Genomic DNA, 13,557 nt, shown 5'->3' with positions numbered 1-13,557 from the left:
AATAAACTAAAGGCACCTGGAGCACCACAAAAGAGTTGTGCATATCATGTTTGCATAATACTGCTGAAACACTGCATATACAAACAGAATAGGATTACTGGTGAGGCCAATAAGGCGCATTTGCCTTTACAAAATTACTATTTACAGAAACAGAATACATCATTCCTTACACTGCAGCTTCATCCTCGCCTTGCTATTCAGTTTAAGGCCCTTTTCAACTGGGTTACCATTCTTACTCGCAAACAGCTTGGTGTGGTAAACTTGGACAGCTTTGGAAACCAGCAGGGAGAATACTGCCAAGACCAAATCCGCCTTCCACCCTCCCAAAATCAGTGGGCTGGGTAACAGTAACACCTATTCATTATGGAACTTTAGAACGGCATAAACCACAGTTTGAACAACTGAGAGGTGTAAGAGTAGAAAATATTAAGCTGTGCTGTAAATTATACTACATTTTGTTGAAGGCATCATTTCTCTAAAGATGCAGCCTACATGCCATTTTGCGTTGGTGGCAGAATGGGACTGCAGCTAAAAGTAAATGTAGTCAGTGTTAACAAGTAAAATAACAGCATATAATGCAACTTGTTTACCTGGAATGTGATAGCAAATGCAGTCTTTCAAAGGGAACGCAATCCAACATGGCTACAGGAACTTGAAAAGATCCACAGAGTAGTCACTGTTGATGCCATTCCTCCCTCCCTCCTCTACATCTTTCAGAGATACCAAATGTTATGACACGACGAGCACAAAACAGATGAAGAAAAGACATAAATCCCAAATTCCCTCATTAGGGAAAAGTTGGATCTAAAGAATGTAATAGAAATTAAATATTGCCCCCATAACCCTTTATTCATTATGCCGGTAGTCATTAAATCAACTGTATTCTCTACAGAATGTAGAAGAGGGCCACGGGTACTAACACAGAGGTTTCCCTATGCACGAAACCTGCTTACATGGCCTTAATTCTCGCGTGATCACTTTTGAAAGAAGGATTTGTCTGGCATGAGGGCATCAAAAGTATGGGAATGTGTACTAGTGCTGCAATCCTAGAGTGAAGTTCATGCCAAGCTATACTGGAATAAATATTCTGCCACTCTGGGCCACACTCCAGTCCCTCAGGACTCAAGCTGTACCTCACTAATGAGGCCAAGGTAGGGCGAGACTGCTCTGGCGTTCATTGTATTTCCATCTGGAGGGGAGCCAACCTGACAATTTGTTCTGGACTGTTCATGTGGGAGCAGGACCAAGAATAATGTGCATGTGATGTGGATGGGCTCAGCCTAGAGTGGAACAATAGACGGAAAATAATGAACTGAAATGTGGCCCTGAGCAGTCACCAGTGGCTGGGATTAATTAAAACATTTCATCTATCACTTTGTTTGTTGCAGAAAATTTAAAGGTGCAATGTAGCTTTTTGCTCCTTCGAGAGTTCTTTAAAATTCCTTAAGTGACCGATTATTTCATAAGCATACCTTAGCTATCCTGAAGCCTGTCCACCCTCTGACTGAGCCTAGTGTTGCATGGAGGAAATTCCTCACTTACACATCCCCTATTGATTGGCAAATTAAAACACATTTGTGCCTAATGGGAGAACCTTTATGGCTAGACAAAATTTCTCGCAACTAAAAGATAAACTGCACTAGGAAAACACTCTTTATATCTTTTTTCCAAATTGGTTAAATTAACACATGAAAAAATCTATTTTTCACTGGTAATGATGACAAATTAACAGAAGTTAAACTGCACAAAAAAGGATAGATACTGTGCTTTGGAGAAAGTGTTCTCACCTGGTTCAGTAGGTAAATAATCTTTGTAAGAATATGCAAACATCTTCGTGGGTTTATGGGGGTCTCATTGAATATTCTGGCCTATAAATGCACAAGAAAATAAGTCAGTAGATTGGAAAGGACCATTTCATACACTCAATTCTTTCTGAAGCATCAACAAAAAAAAAATCACTTAGGAAATGTCAACTACTCAAAGGAAATAGGTAAAAAACAGAATTAGTACTGGAGCAAGATACAATAAAATACTGAATCCAGTAACCACACTTGAAAATGTTTTTTTCAGAATTTATCATTATAATCAGCAGAACATACAGAAATTAGGTTTCAGTGGAAAGTATCAGGTGTGAAGGTTAGTACAGCACTGTTTTTGTAGGCAAAATCTTGGATTGTGGCAGAGCAAGGCAAGAGGACAGGACTTGCCATTTGATGACGAATGAACATGGCCTCATCCTACTTTATTATATAGGGTATTTTTAGCTCTTTTTTCATGAAATAGTTATAAGTTGTGGGTATTAATATCTAGTCTTAAACCAATATAAAATATAAACACTAAAGCACATCTATTTTTGACCCACACAGATTATCTGAAAAGAACTCTAGCAGTTGTCTCTTAATAGAGCATTGCACCGTGTAGACGTCACTACACTAATCCTGCTTTAATACATATACATGGGCTCAAATCTGCTTTAATACAAAGCCCCTCACACATAATTACATGCAACTAAGTAAACAGAGAAGGGCCCACAAATAGCAAGGTAATTAATGGCTTAGATCTGAGGATAGAGAGATGACTAGAAAGGAGAGAATAGTAGGGTCGGCCGCTCAAGGAAATCCACGTCTTAAAAGGTCTAGAATTCAAATGAAAGCATCAGATTATGTAGCAACCTTTCTTTTAGAACCAATACTCTCATTTTTGGGTACATACGATTACATTTAAGAACGGGTTAATTTAATGCAAACCTGTACTTCTACGTTGTACCTCGAAATACTGATATAAGAATTATGGCATCACTTAGCAACACAGTTATAGCATTTCCTCAAAGGGTCCGCGGAATAGACAAAGGACCCCATGGATTAGGAAGAAGATGAATACACTATCTTACAATGAGACATGGCCACAAAGAGTTTGAGATAAAGGAGTATAAAGTCAGGTATTACCTTCATGAGTGCTCTCAGATGAGGTATGGTCATTAAAGTGCCGGCCAATAGGAAGCTGTACATCCAGTTCAGGCTTGGCAGCCTGCCCATTAATCCATTTACAGACTCTGGCTGTGCTTTGTTATGCAGCCAAAAGGGCTGTCCTTGTTGTCCTTGCCCACAAGAATCCAAGGCCCACTTCTTCTTTGCATGTAAAGCATACACCAAACCTAGGAGCAGATGGCTTTCTCCGGTCTGCAGAGAACTTGGTACCCGACTTTAGAGCGGGTCTGCGCATACTAAAAATCGGATGCAAGACCCATATTTGTGTGCGCAGCTACAAAATATTCGGGAAATGCATGGGCAATCAGAAGGAGGGCGTCGACTACCTCCCGGCTCAGCCCTGTGAGCAGCGTACACGTTTAATTCCTTATTAAAACACATTTGCTACACAGAACAGCAAACTTAAAAATGCATGTAATACTTTTTAGTTCTTTTAAATGTTAGTTTGAAAGGTTTTTAATGCTTCTATTACATGGACATGTGACTGAATTCTTCAGCATTTGCTTTTTTAAAATACATTTTTAACAACGGTTCTTTGCCAGATTTTGCACATTTACGTTCCACGTGGACATGAACCCGTGCTGGAAATAATGATTTGCCTAATTGAAGATTGTAATTAACAGCAGCCAAGGCATCTGCATCAGAATCTGGTTCATGCCAAATTTGTATTCTTAAAGTTTGCCTGCACCTTAGCAACGGGATGTTGCTAAATTAGCACTTTAACCCTTTTTGCAGGATGGTATTCGCGATGAACACTACAGCCCTTTGCACTGGCGAACATAATTGATGTCATCAAACATGTCTTTACTTCTAAAATGAGACTTTGCTCAGGTTGCATATCAATCTTCCCAGCTGGTATGAACTCGTGACGATAAATGAGATCTACATAGTACCCGTAGGTCCTAATTTCTGTTTTTTAACATCTGTTAGTTTAATTTGTATACCCAATGATATTTTTAAATTGTATTGCTTTTATCATTGAAGTACATTGTCCGATTTATATTGATATGTACGAAACTTGTCCTTCGACTCCATGTCTTTTATGGTATTTTTACCGAAATGAAGACTTTGATGAGGTATGGTCTCGAGGAATACCTGAGCTCCAATTTTGTTTTCAAAAGCCATTCTGTAATCTTGGGCAACTCGTGTCTCTGTATCTATTCAATACAAGTCAGCACTGAGAAATAGAGTGGTATTCACAAGACTTGCAGAGCAAATCTCTGTGTTGGTTCAGTCATTCCTCAGTATTTAAATATGTGGACGTCTGCTTAGCCTGAGGATGGATGGATTGGTGGTTCCTGGACAGAAGTTGGCACCTGGTTACCAGAAGGAGGAGACTGGGATAGAGGAAGAAGGTACAGGATGCATTCAGTGGTCACTTCACCATTCGACTCACCGCCATAAACTGGAATATATTTAGAGATCTCCTCGCCTTTGCGGACCCTGGAAGTTACTACGATATGCTGGTATAGAGGAGACAGAGGCCATGTCTTCCGGAAGCCCAAGATGGCAAAAGCTTCTTTGAGTCTCGCCAAAGGCTTCACCACTGCCTCAGGAGGACTCAAGAAGTGCTGATCAGGCAGGAGCCCTGATTTTTGCTCAACATACCAAGAGGCATTTAGAGAACACAGATTTGCTTCCGTTGCAACACCTGCTTGGAGTACCATTACGTGAAGCACCGCCCTCTCTTCCTCCACTCATTGTGACTTCAGCTCAGTGCTCGATCTGTTCTCATTTGGTGGCTGCTAGCCCATCTTTCCCCTTGTTACTCGACGTATGATGTGGTTAGGTAGCACCAAAATTAGTGCAGCAAGAGGGAGAGGTCCCATGCCACCTGACAATGAGGACTGTGGCAAACCTGTAGCATAACAGAAGCCAGGGTAACCTGTGAAGCACTGAGGAGGCTTAGGTGCATGTGCAGGCATACAGGAAAGGAGCACAAATTGAAGTGTTATTCAATGGTCCCATCACCATCCGACAGCCCGTTATGAACCAGAACCAATTTAGAGATTCCTCTCACTTTGCTGACCCAGGGATGTGCTACTACAGGCTGTGATAGAGGAGGCAGTGGCAGGGTAAATGTTTATCTCTTTTATTCTAGCCATACAGAAAAGGACAATCCGACCGGTTTCATTTCAGGATTGCCCATTCGGTGGTTTGCATCTCGACCCCAGTGCAGCATGGCTGACAAACACAGAAGTAAAGAAGATTTCTTTAAGCTGCAATCTACAGCACATGCGAAAGGACAGAAGGATTTACTTGAAGGAACTTCTGATGTCGAGATGATGCCAGAGATGAAAGATGAGAAACTTACTAAAACCTGTATCTTGTCAAACTTAACCAAAAGCTGAAACTGTTGAGAAGGCAACTGACGAAAAAATAGAGTTCTTGTTGATGCATAAATTAAGCCTGGAGAAAGAATTGATGCATAAATTAAGCCTGGAGAAAGAAATAGCAAACTCAAAAACTAACATTCAGGAGATCGAGGGCAGATGAGGAGACACACCAAAGAATGTTTGACAACTTTCAAAAACTGTGCATTTGAAAGCAGATTCGGAAATAGACCTGCTTGACAATATTAGAAGGGGAGACCATTTGCAGGTACTTGGAATGAAACAGCTGATAAAGAACTGCCTGACGTGATATCGAAAGTGTTCAAAGGATTACTGTCAGCTCAGTCTCACCTGAACCACCAGCTGGTGAAAACAGAAAACAAAATATGAATAGTGTCGGTGAAAATGGATGAAATGCTTGGGGTGCCAATGTGACGATGTAGTCCACTAAATTCCAAGAATACATATTTCAAGCAGCATTTTGGAAAGAAAATAGTGTTCCTGGAAGGCAGTCAACTCTTAGGATCGGGAACCAGAGCAGAGACACACTTATGAGAATGAAAGTACTGTTAGAGGTCAGGAAATAATTGATAGCCAGGGGCCCGGTGGCTTCAGCTGGTTTGCCGAATATGTTGAAAGTGACTCATGTAAAACGAGTCGCATGTTGGAACAAAACTATTTCTGAAGGAAAAGAAGTCTGATGGACTGGTCAAAAAAAGAGGGACAATTGTTGGTATTATATGTTAAGCAGCAGTTAACAAATACGCTCTACTGAAGCTTTGCTCTCGCCAGTGTAACCAATGTGGGGATGGCTGTTACAACCCTGATGTTTAATAAAACTTAATAAACCGCAACAGTAAAAAAAAACGTTTTTTTAAATGAAAGTGACTCATGATGCTAAAAGACAAGTGTTCTTCCAAGTTAATGCTGTCAAAGCCTTCCTGCATAGCCTTGGAACTGAAGACACATGAATCTAATATTGCCTTTTCCTAATGCTGTTTGTTGCATGGATTTCTTATCTAGTTGGAGCATCCTTTAGTTGGGGCAGAGGCCTGGATCTTAGCAGACAATGCGACACTTAGATCTCTGAGAAATCTCTCCAGAGAAGAGGGCAAGTGGAGCTTGGTGTAATTATCAAGACATGTGTCCCTCTGTTAACCTTTATTTCCACCCACCCCAAGTTCCCATTAAAATCGAGCCTTTGCAATAAGGACATTTTGTACTGCCTTGGACAGCATAGATCATGAAAGGTTGTAATGCATATTTTCCTTGTTGCATGGGTAAAGGCAGCTGAAGATATGTACCAATGCAATGGCAGCCGATATGAAGAAAGTTGAAAATGAAGAGGAATAGTGGACAGAAACAGCATGCACAGTAGAGGAGCACAAGGTTACCCAGTGATCCACGTGACACTGTATTTTACGCACCCCCACTACAGGTAGCGCCAAATATTTAGCTAGTTGGTCTTCAATACTCTGCTTCTTTTACGATGGATCTTGCTTACTGTCAGAGAAGTTTTGGACTCTTAAGCTTTGTTTCCCAGATCCAGTACTTCACCTAGTTCGCACATTAACGGTCAACACCATCCTAAGGTAGGAGGATAAGTAGTTGCAGGACAACATAAATGCTATGCATCATGATAATGCCAATCCCAACATATGAGCTATGCATCATGATAGTGCCAAGCCCATATGCAAAGTTGTCCACAAACAACAACAATTTATTTGATACACTTCTAGAGCATATAGTATCAGAACCTCGATGAGAAATAAACATAATCACACACACCTATTGTGGTCTAAATATTGAAAACTAATATATAATGAGAGCAAGTGTATACCATTGTTCACTTCAGATGTATTTACCCTAATAATATCTATCTTCAAGTTAAGTGGTAGTGCAGTTAAGAATAGTAAACCACCACTTATCAATATTTACTTATTGTCACAATATTTATGTTCTTCGTATTTAGGCTATAGTATATTTGTATCAGGATATTTCTGTTCTGGATAATCTGACATATCACTCATTTAGAGCACAGCACTGTTCTGTTTAAAATGCTTTGGAGTGCTATGGAATGAAGAGCGCATAAGCCATACCTCTTGTAAAACAGCACTCTTCTCCAAATGTTGAAACGGATTGGAACCACTTCCTGAGCAAGAAAATACATTAAAAATGGATTAGCCTTAAATTGTCTGAACATGCAACACAGAGTAAACAAGCTAAAACCCAAACAATCCTCTAATCCCAGGCAGACCACCAAACATTACCTTATAAACTACTAAAAAAAGTCCAGGCGCCTGAAGCATCATCATACACCTTGCAGGTGTGCCCTTGCTTTCAAATTATCATGGTTGTATATATTACTACAAATGTCTCAAAAATTACATTCATCTAGTTCCAAAGGCAGAACATGCTCTTGCATAGCTATTGGACATTGAACATTCTACTGGAATTTCTTTAAAAAATGTTTTTAAAACAGAAGCATGTACCTGTGGGTGATGCAAATGCCACTATTAAGGTGTAAATATAGATTATTGGGAGTGTTCAAAAGGGCTTGTTTTCCTACCAACAACAGTCCATAGGAATGGCGGTCAGAGGTCAGTATATGCTATTAAAGTATAGTAAAAGTGAACCAGAGAGCAGCACCAAACGTATAAGCAATCAGCACACCACTGCCAACCTCTGACCCCGTTACATTAGCTCGAGGTGGAATATACAGATGGCTGAAAAACATGGAAGTGTGAAAGGTTAACTGGACTCCAACTACATAACCAAGTTACTCCTCTTGGGCAGTTGACTCTTCAAGGGTAGCTTAGTCAAACAGTCAATGCTTACTCTAGGAGGTCACAAGATTTGGAAACTGAAAATATAGACTAAAAAAGTAAATTGATAGAAAATATATTGAATACCCTGTAAGTGTTCTAACTTCTGACAAGAATAGAACTTCATTAACGGGTATTAAACATGGGGCAGTAAAAACATGATGAAGAAGCTTGGCCATGAGGGGCGTGGATTGGCCGAGAGTCATGGCAGCTGCGTGAGCGAGGGGCTCCGCAGAGGCCTCATAGTAATCCTGTAAATTTGGCCTGCTGCAGACGCCGAGACGGTGTCACGCCCAGCCAACAGGGACCTGAGATCAACGGGACCTCGCAGGGAAGCGGTGAAGTGATCGGAGCCGCTCCACGCCCGTCTCCCGCAAGCGGCCTGAAAGTCACGAGCTGGCGTAGAATACAAGCCTAGACGGATGTGGCCAAAAGTACAGAGCTCCGCATCGGGAGACTGGCGCCTGCAGGTGTGAGACCAGAGACGCTCGGGAGAGCAAACCAAACTCCTGTGAAGCCCGCTTCCCCCTGTGGGGTGTGGGGCCAGAAGTGCTGCTCCAGAGTCTTGTGGGAAAACAACGGGGCAGTGGTTTAGAAGATTCTCCCTGCGGTGCCCAGCTGGTGGTGAAAGGACATCGAGATATTGGGTAGGGAGACGCAGACGGGCCTAGGGTGTGGCCCCAAAACCACGACTACAAGTGGTCGGCCACACGTTTGGGTACAACAAATCATAAATACCCCCAGTGGCCGTGCAGGCCGGTGGCGCACTCAGGGGAGCGTGCATGAACTGAAATATAACAAAGGGACACCCAGGCAGCCAGCGGAGTGAGTCCAGGCCTCGGAGACACAGACAGAGGGCCAGACCAGGTGAAACAGATGGCAGTGAGTCCCATTGGTGAGAGCCCACCTGTGACCAAAGAACATTATTGGCCATAACAATTAAGAGTGCAGGCTGGATCTGAGGGACTCCTTTGATAGGGAACTACATAAGGTGGGGTGCCCCCGGGCGGTCTGGGCTGGGTGAAGATACTTGAACTGGGGTGCGGTGGGACACCGGAGATAACGCGACATGGACAAATCACGATAGGGGGCAATCATTTTTATAAGGCTTGCGGGGCGCCAATTCTCCAAGGGAGATTCTTCGGTCATCCAACGTCGTGTAGATAATTGAAATTCTGGTATTCTGTAGAAGAGTTTCGTCCAGTAAAGTCCTGTAGCCACCCAAGGAAGGGGTGGGACAAACTCTGGGGACACACCTATGCCCCCAGTGCAGACATCAAAGCATTCTTGGAGTGCACCCACCCAGCCCCAATACACTAAAGCCTGTCTGGGAGGTGGTCACACCTCCCTGTGACAGGAAACCTATTGTCCAGCCTCCCCTGCCGGAGTTCTGTCCAGCAGCAGGAGGGCAGACTCATGTCTGTGGCTGGCAGCATCCATTCTGTGATGCCAGGGTTCTGTGACATTGGTACAGGGTGTACCGGTGAAGTCATAGTTCTCCCTCTAGTAGGGTGGAATTATACCTCACCCGTCAGTTACTGGTGGGGAGGTATGATTCCAAGGTGTTTGACACCAAACACGACATGTTTCCATGCAGCCATTCCAAAGTTAGCATTTACCGCGATGTTAAAATGCACTTAAGTATATGTGCTATGGCTGCATCACAAACAACCCCGGAATAGAGGTTCCGAAGGCTGCAGAGGAGCTCTGCTCATGCATGGGCACCCTCTCACATAAAACCCAGCACCCTGCCTTCTGGATTGATAAGGCCTGCCATAGGGGTGACTGATAGGTTTATATGTGCAGTGATATGGATAGATATAGTGAACCTATATCTAAGTAAGGGGTGCATGCACCACCTTACACAGGCTGCTGTCGCAGACCTGTTTTGTCATTGTGAATGGTCTCCCAGGGGTGGCATAATACATGCTGCAGCCCCTGGTAGGCCTCTGGGGTACCTATGCCCTGGGCACACAGTATACCATATACTAGGGACTGATAACGGTACCCCAGAATCCAATCTGGAGTGTACCTAAAGTACATGCACAACGAATTTAGGGAGAAAGCAGATAGACTGGGGTCCTGATTAGCGGGATCCCAGTCAAACTCAGCAAAACACCAGGCAAAAAGTGGGGGTAACCATGCAGTCAGATTCCACCTTCCTACACCCCCGGTCTGAGGGGACTGTATTTTACTTTGGAGTGACTCAACGGCGCACAACGTCTTAAAAAAAAAAAAAAAAAAAAGAGAAGACGTGGGTCTACAGACAATGCAGACCTGGAAGCAGGGGAACACTTAGAACTGACCAGAGGCACTCCGCGGGCACTCTCAGAGGTGTCTGTGGCGGACGTCAAATGAAGAGGTAATTCCCAAACCAGAAACTGTAAAGTGGGCGACGGCGAAGAGTGTCCAGAGCATGTTCGAGAAGTGTGCCAGTGACAACTCCCTTCACACTGGGAAGGGGAAGAAATGGACTGTCCGGCAGAGGGACTAGGAGACCTAGCAGGTTACAGCACGTGACCCATCCCCCCCCCCCTGGAACTTTAGTGATATCTAAACATGGGCAAGGCGCGCCAGAACAGGGAGGGGCCACTGCGGACGAAGGGGACAAACAAACCTCGGTCCCAATTACAGATCCTGCAGCCCAGGGGCCTTCAGACCAAGCCCTCCATGATCATCTCGATAAAATATTAGCGGCTATAGCCAACACAACGACGGCGCTACAACAAGACATAGGGGCGGTCTCGATTGGTCTACTACAGGCAGAACACCACAAGCTAGTAGATAGGATGAAAACAGTGGAGCAAACAATTGAGATGATACAATCAGACTGCAAACCCACGTCCGGTCGAATGGACGATCTAGCGCAAAGAATAGTCATCCTAGAGCGACGGGATGAAGATTTCAATGGGAGTTGTGGAAATCGAAAATACTTGCTGTTAGCATGAGCTGAAGCCATCTTGTTAGCAGCATCCATTTTGTTAGCCTTGTGATTCTGCCGTCTTCACTGTTGCCTGCTTTTTATTCTGCTTGAGTCATCAACCTTAGTTAACTCCTTCTGTACTGAGCCAGAGCAATGTATGAGCTCAGAAAGGCCTGTAGCTGCTAGAATGCACCGGTTTGAGAATGCAACTGTTTATCATATCCTACTGATAGTCAGCAAAGTGGGAGGGGAACAGAACTGCTTCTAAGTGATATCCATCTGCCCATGTTAATCAATAGCTATTCCTGTATAGGTCTGTACCTTCTATTTGTAACTACATGCTTACTCTGCAACAAACTGTGCATAAAAGGCCCATAGTTTCTGTATTCCATGTACTACCTCCTACAGCGCCTGAGGGCACGGACGGACGACTGCGATCCCTGCCAAAGGTATGGAGGCCGGAGCGGATGCCATCCGCCGACACTCAATTTCCACGCATCTCAACCAAGAGAGAGTCATGATCCACGAAGACCGTAGGACAATCTTGTATGAATGTTTTTTTTGTTGTCTATAGGTTTGGGCAGCCCACCGTTGCCGAACTACCCAGGGAAAAGGGAGTGAGCAGTTGGGGAATTGTGGTGGTCTCTGATGGATTGTTATTATGGTATGACAGGAGATCTATATGAGATGGGAAGACCCGGAGAGGGCGAGAGGGGAGGGGTAATTTACAGTGCACCTTACTATGCAGCAAGTACATCATGATATAAAGATGCTTTCCTGGAACGTAAGAGGTATGGGGCCAATGTCCAAGAGACATAATACACAGTTACCTCATACGCAGGGGTGTACAGGTAGCGATGCTACAGGAAACACACCTAACCCTGGAAAAGAGCACACAACTTAGACGCAGATGGAGGGGACAACTATACGCTACCACATACTCTGCATTCTCGAGGGGAACCCTTATATGGATTAGAGCAGGTACCCCCCATTGAAGTGAGTATGGTCCTCAAAGATCCAGAGGGTAGATATGTGCTGCTCCAGGGGTTGATATTGGGTAGGGAACTCACATTTGGGAGCATTTGTGCACCAAACCACGACCAGATTCAGCTTTTTCATGGCCTATCAAAACGCCTCTCTGAGCTAGACACCTCTTGTGTAATGTTGGGGTGGGGGGATTTTAATTGTGTGGCAGATATAGGGATGGATAGATCGACCCCACCGCTGAATAACACCCCAGTAGCTAAGGTGACCAAAGGTTTTCGGGAGTGGCAAGAGGGCTGGAATATGGGGGATATTTGGAGACTGCAGCATGGAACCCAGAGAGGTTATTCATATTACTCCCTACTGTATAAGTTACATACCAGGATTGACATGTACGTTTGCACTACTGGCTTAGGACAATCCATCACTCACACAGAATATTTTGGGCGTACTATATCAGGCCACAACCCCCTCTTATTGTGTTTTTGCCCATTACCGGTGCCCACGCTGACCCCCACCTGGCGAGTAGACCCTAGCCTGTTGGAGGATGGTCCATTTTGCGCATCCTTACAGACGGCCATAGAACAATATTTTCAGCTCAATCACAATACGGCCACCACCGAGGCAATTGAATCAGAGGCTTTCAAGGTGGTTCTGTGTGGACAATGCATGGGCCACAAAGTAGGGAAATATTGAAGGAGATCATTGCTTTGGAAGCCCAACTACAAGTGAAAGAAACCCGCTTGCTCACTGATGAGGGTGCCTGGGATGATTTAAGAAACATGAGGCAAAAACACGAGGCAGCACTAGAGCGACTGAAAACCTTTGACATACAGGGGATGAATACATATGGAGGGAGGTAGGGCGGGCAGGCTGCTTGCATGGTTGACCCGACTGGAACATGGGAGGTCCCCTATTTCCCAGATACAACTATCAGACGGAGAGATTACACATCACCCTAAAGAAATAAACCATGCTTTTCGAACTTACTATGCCCACTGGTATTGTGAGCCTAGACTGCAGCAGAGGGAGACCATAGCAGGTTACTTAGCACCCCTCCCCCTCACAGCGATATTACCAGTCCAACGAGCAGCCTTGGGGGGGCAGATAACTGAGAGGAAGATCAAGGCAGCATTAAAGGAGATGGCGCGGGGGATAACTCCAGGTCCCGACGGGTTGCCGGTGGAATTTTACTGCATGTACGCCCGGTCCTTAGTGCCAAAACTAATAGAGGTGTATACCGAAACATGAGATGTGGGGGAGCTGCCCTCTTGAACCAGGGACACCCTAATAGTGCCCCTCCCCAAAACTAAAAAACACATCCACAGGTGTCAGACTTCCGTCCACTATCGATGCTCAATACCGACTTTAAAATTCTGAGTAAGATTTTGCCCGCACGCATAATGCCTTACAGGACTACCCTGATACACACGGACCAGAACGGGTTCATGCCAACTCGATCCACTTCTGAAAACCTAAGAAGATTGTTCTCTGTGTTGCACCAT

General features: G+C 44.2%; 1 protein-coding gene across 2 annotated transcripts in view; it reads right to left on the bottom strand.

Moving 5' to 3' along the window:
• Positions 1-13,557, bottom strand: part of COPG2 (coat protein complex I subunit gamma 2) — a 341,223-nt gene that overhangs the window by 309,608 nt on the left and 18,058 nt on the right. For both annotated transcript variants that reach the window (XM_085653601.1, XM_085653602.1), the window contains exons 2-3: positions 7,420-7,472; positions 1,788-1,868 (exon numbers count right to left, since the gene is read on the bottom strand). In XM_085653601.1, the coding sequence (XP_085509727.1) occupies positions 1,788-1,868; positions 7,420-7,472 (134 nt within the window). The remainder of the gene's footprint in view (positions 1-1,787; positions 1,869-7,419; positions 7,473-13,557) is intronic.

The sequence above is a fragment of the Triturus cristatus genome, chromosome 4_1, assembly GCF_964204655.1.
Source record: "Triturus cristatus chromosome 4_1, aTriCri1.1, whole genome shotgun sequence".
NCBI lineage: Eukaryota > Metazoa > Chordata > Amphibia > Caudata > Salamandridae > Triturus > Triturus cristatus.
The sequence above is the reverse complement of the archived record's forward strand: the minus strand, read 5'-3'. Positions and strand labels throughout refer to the sequence as shown.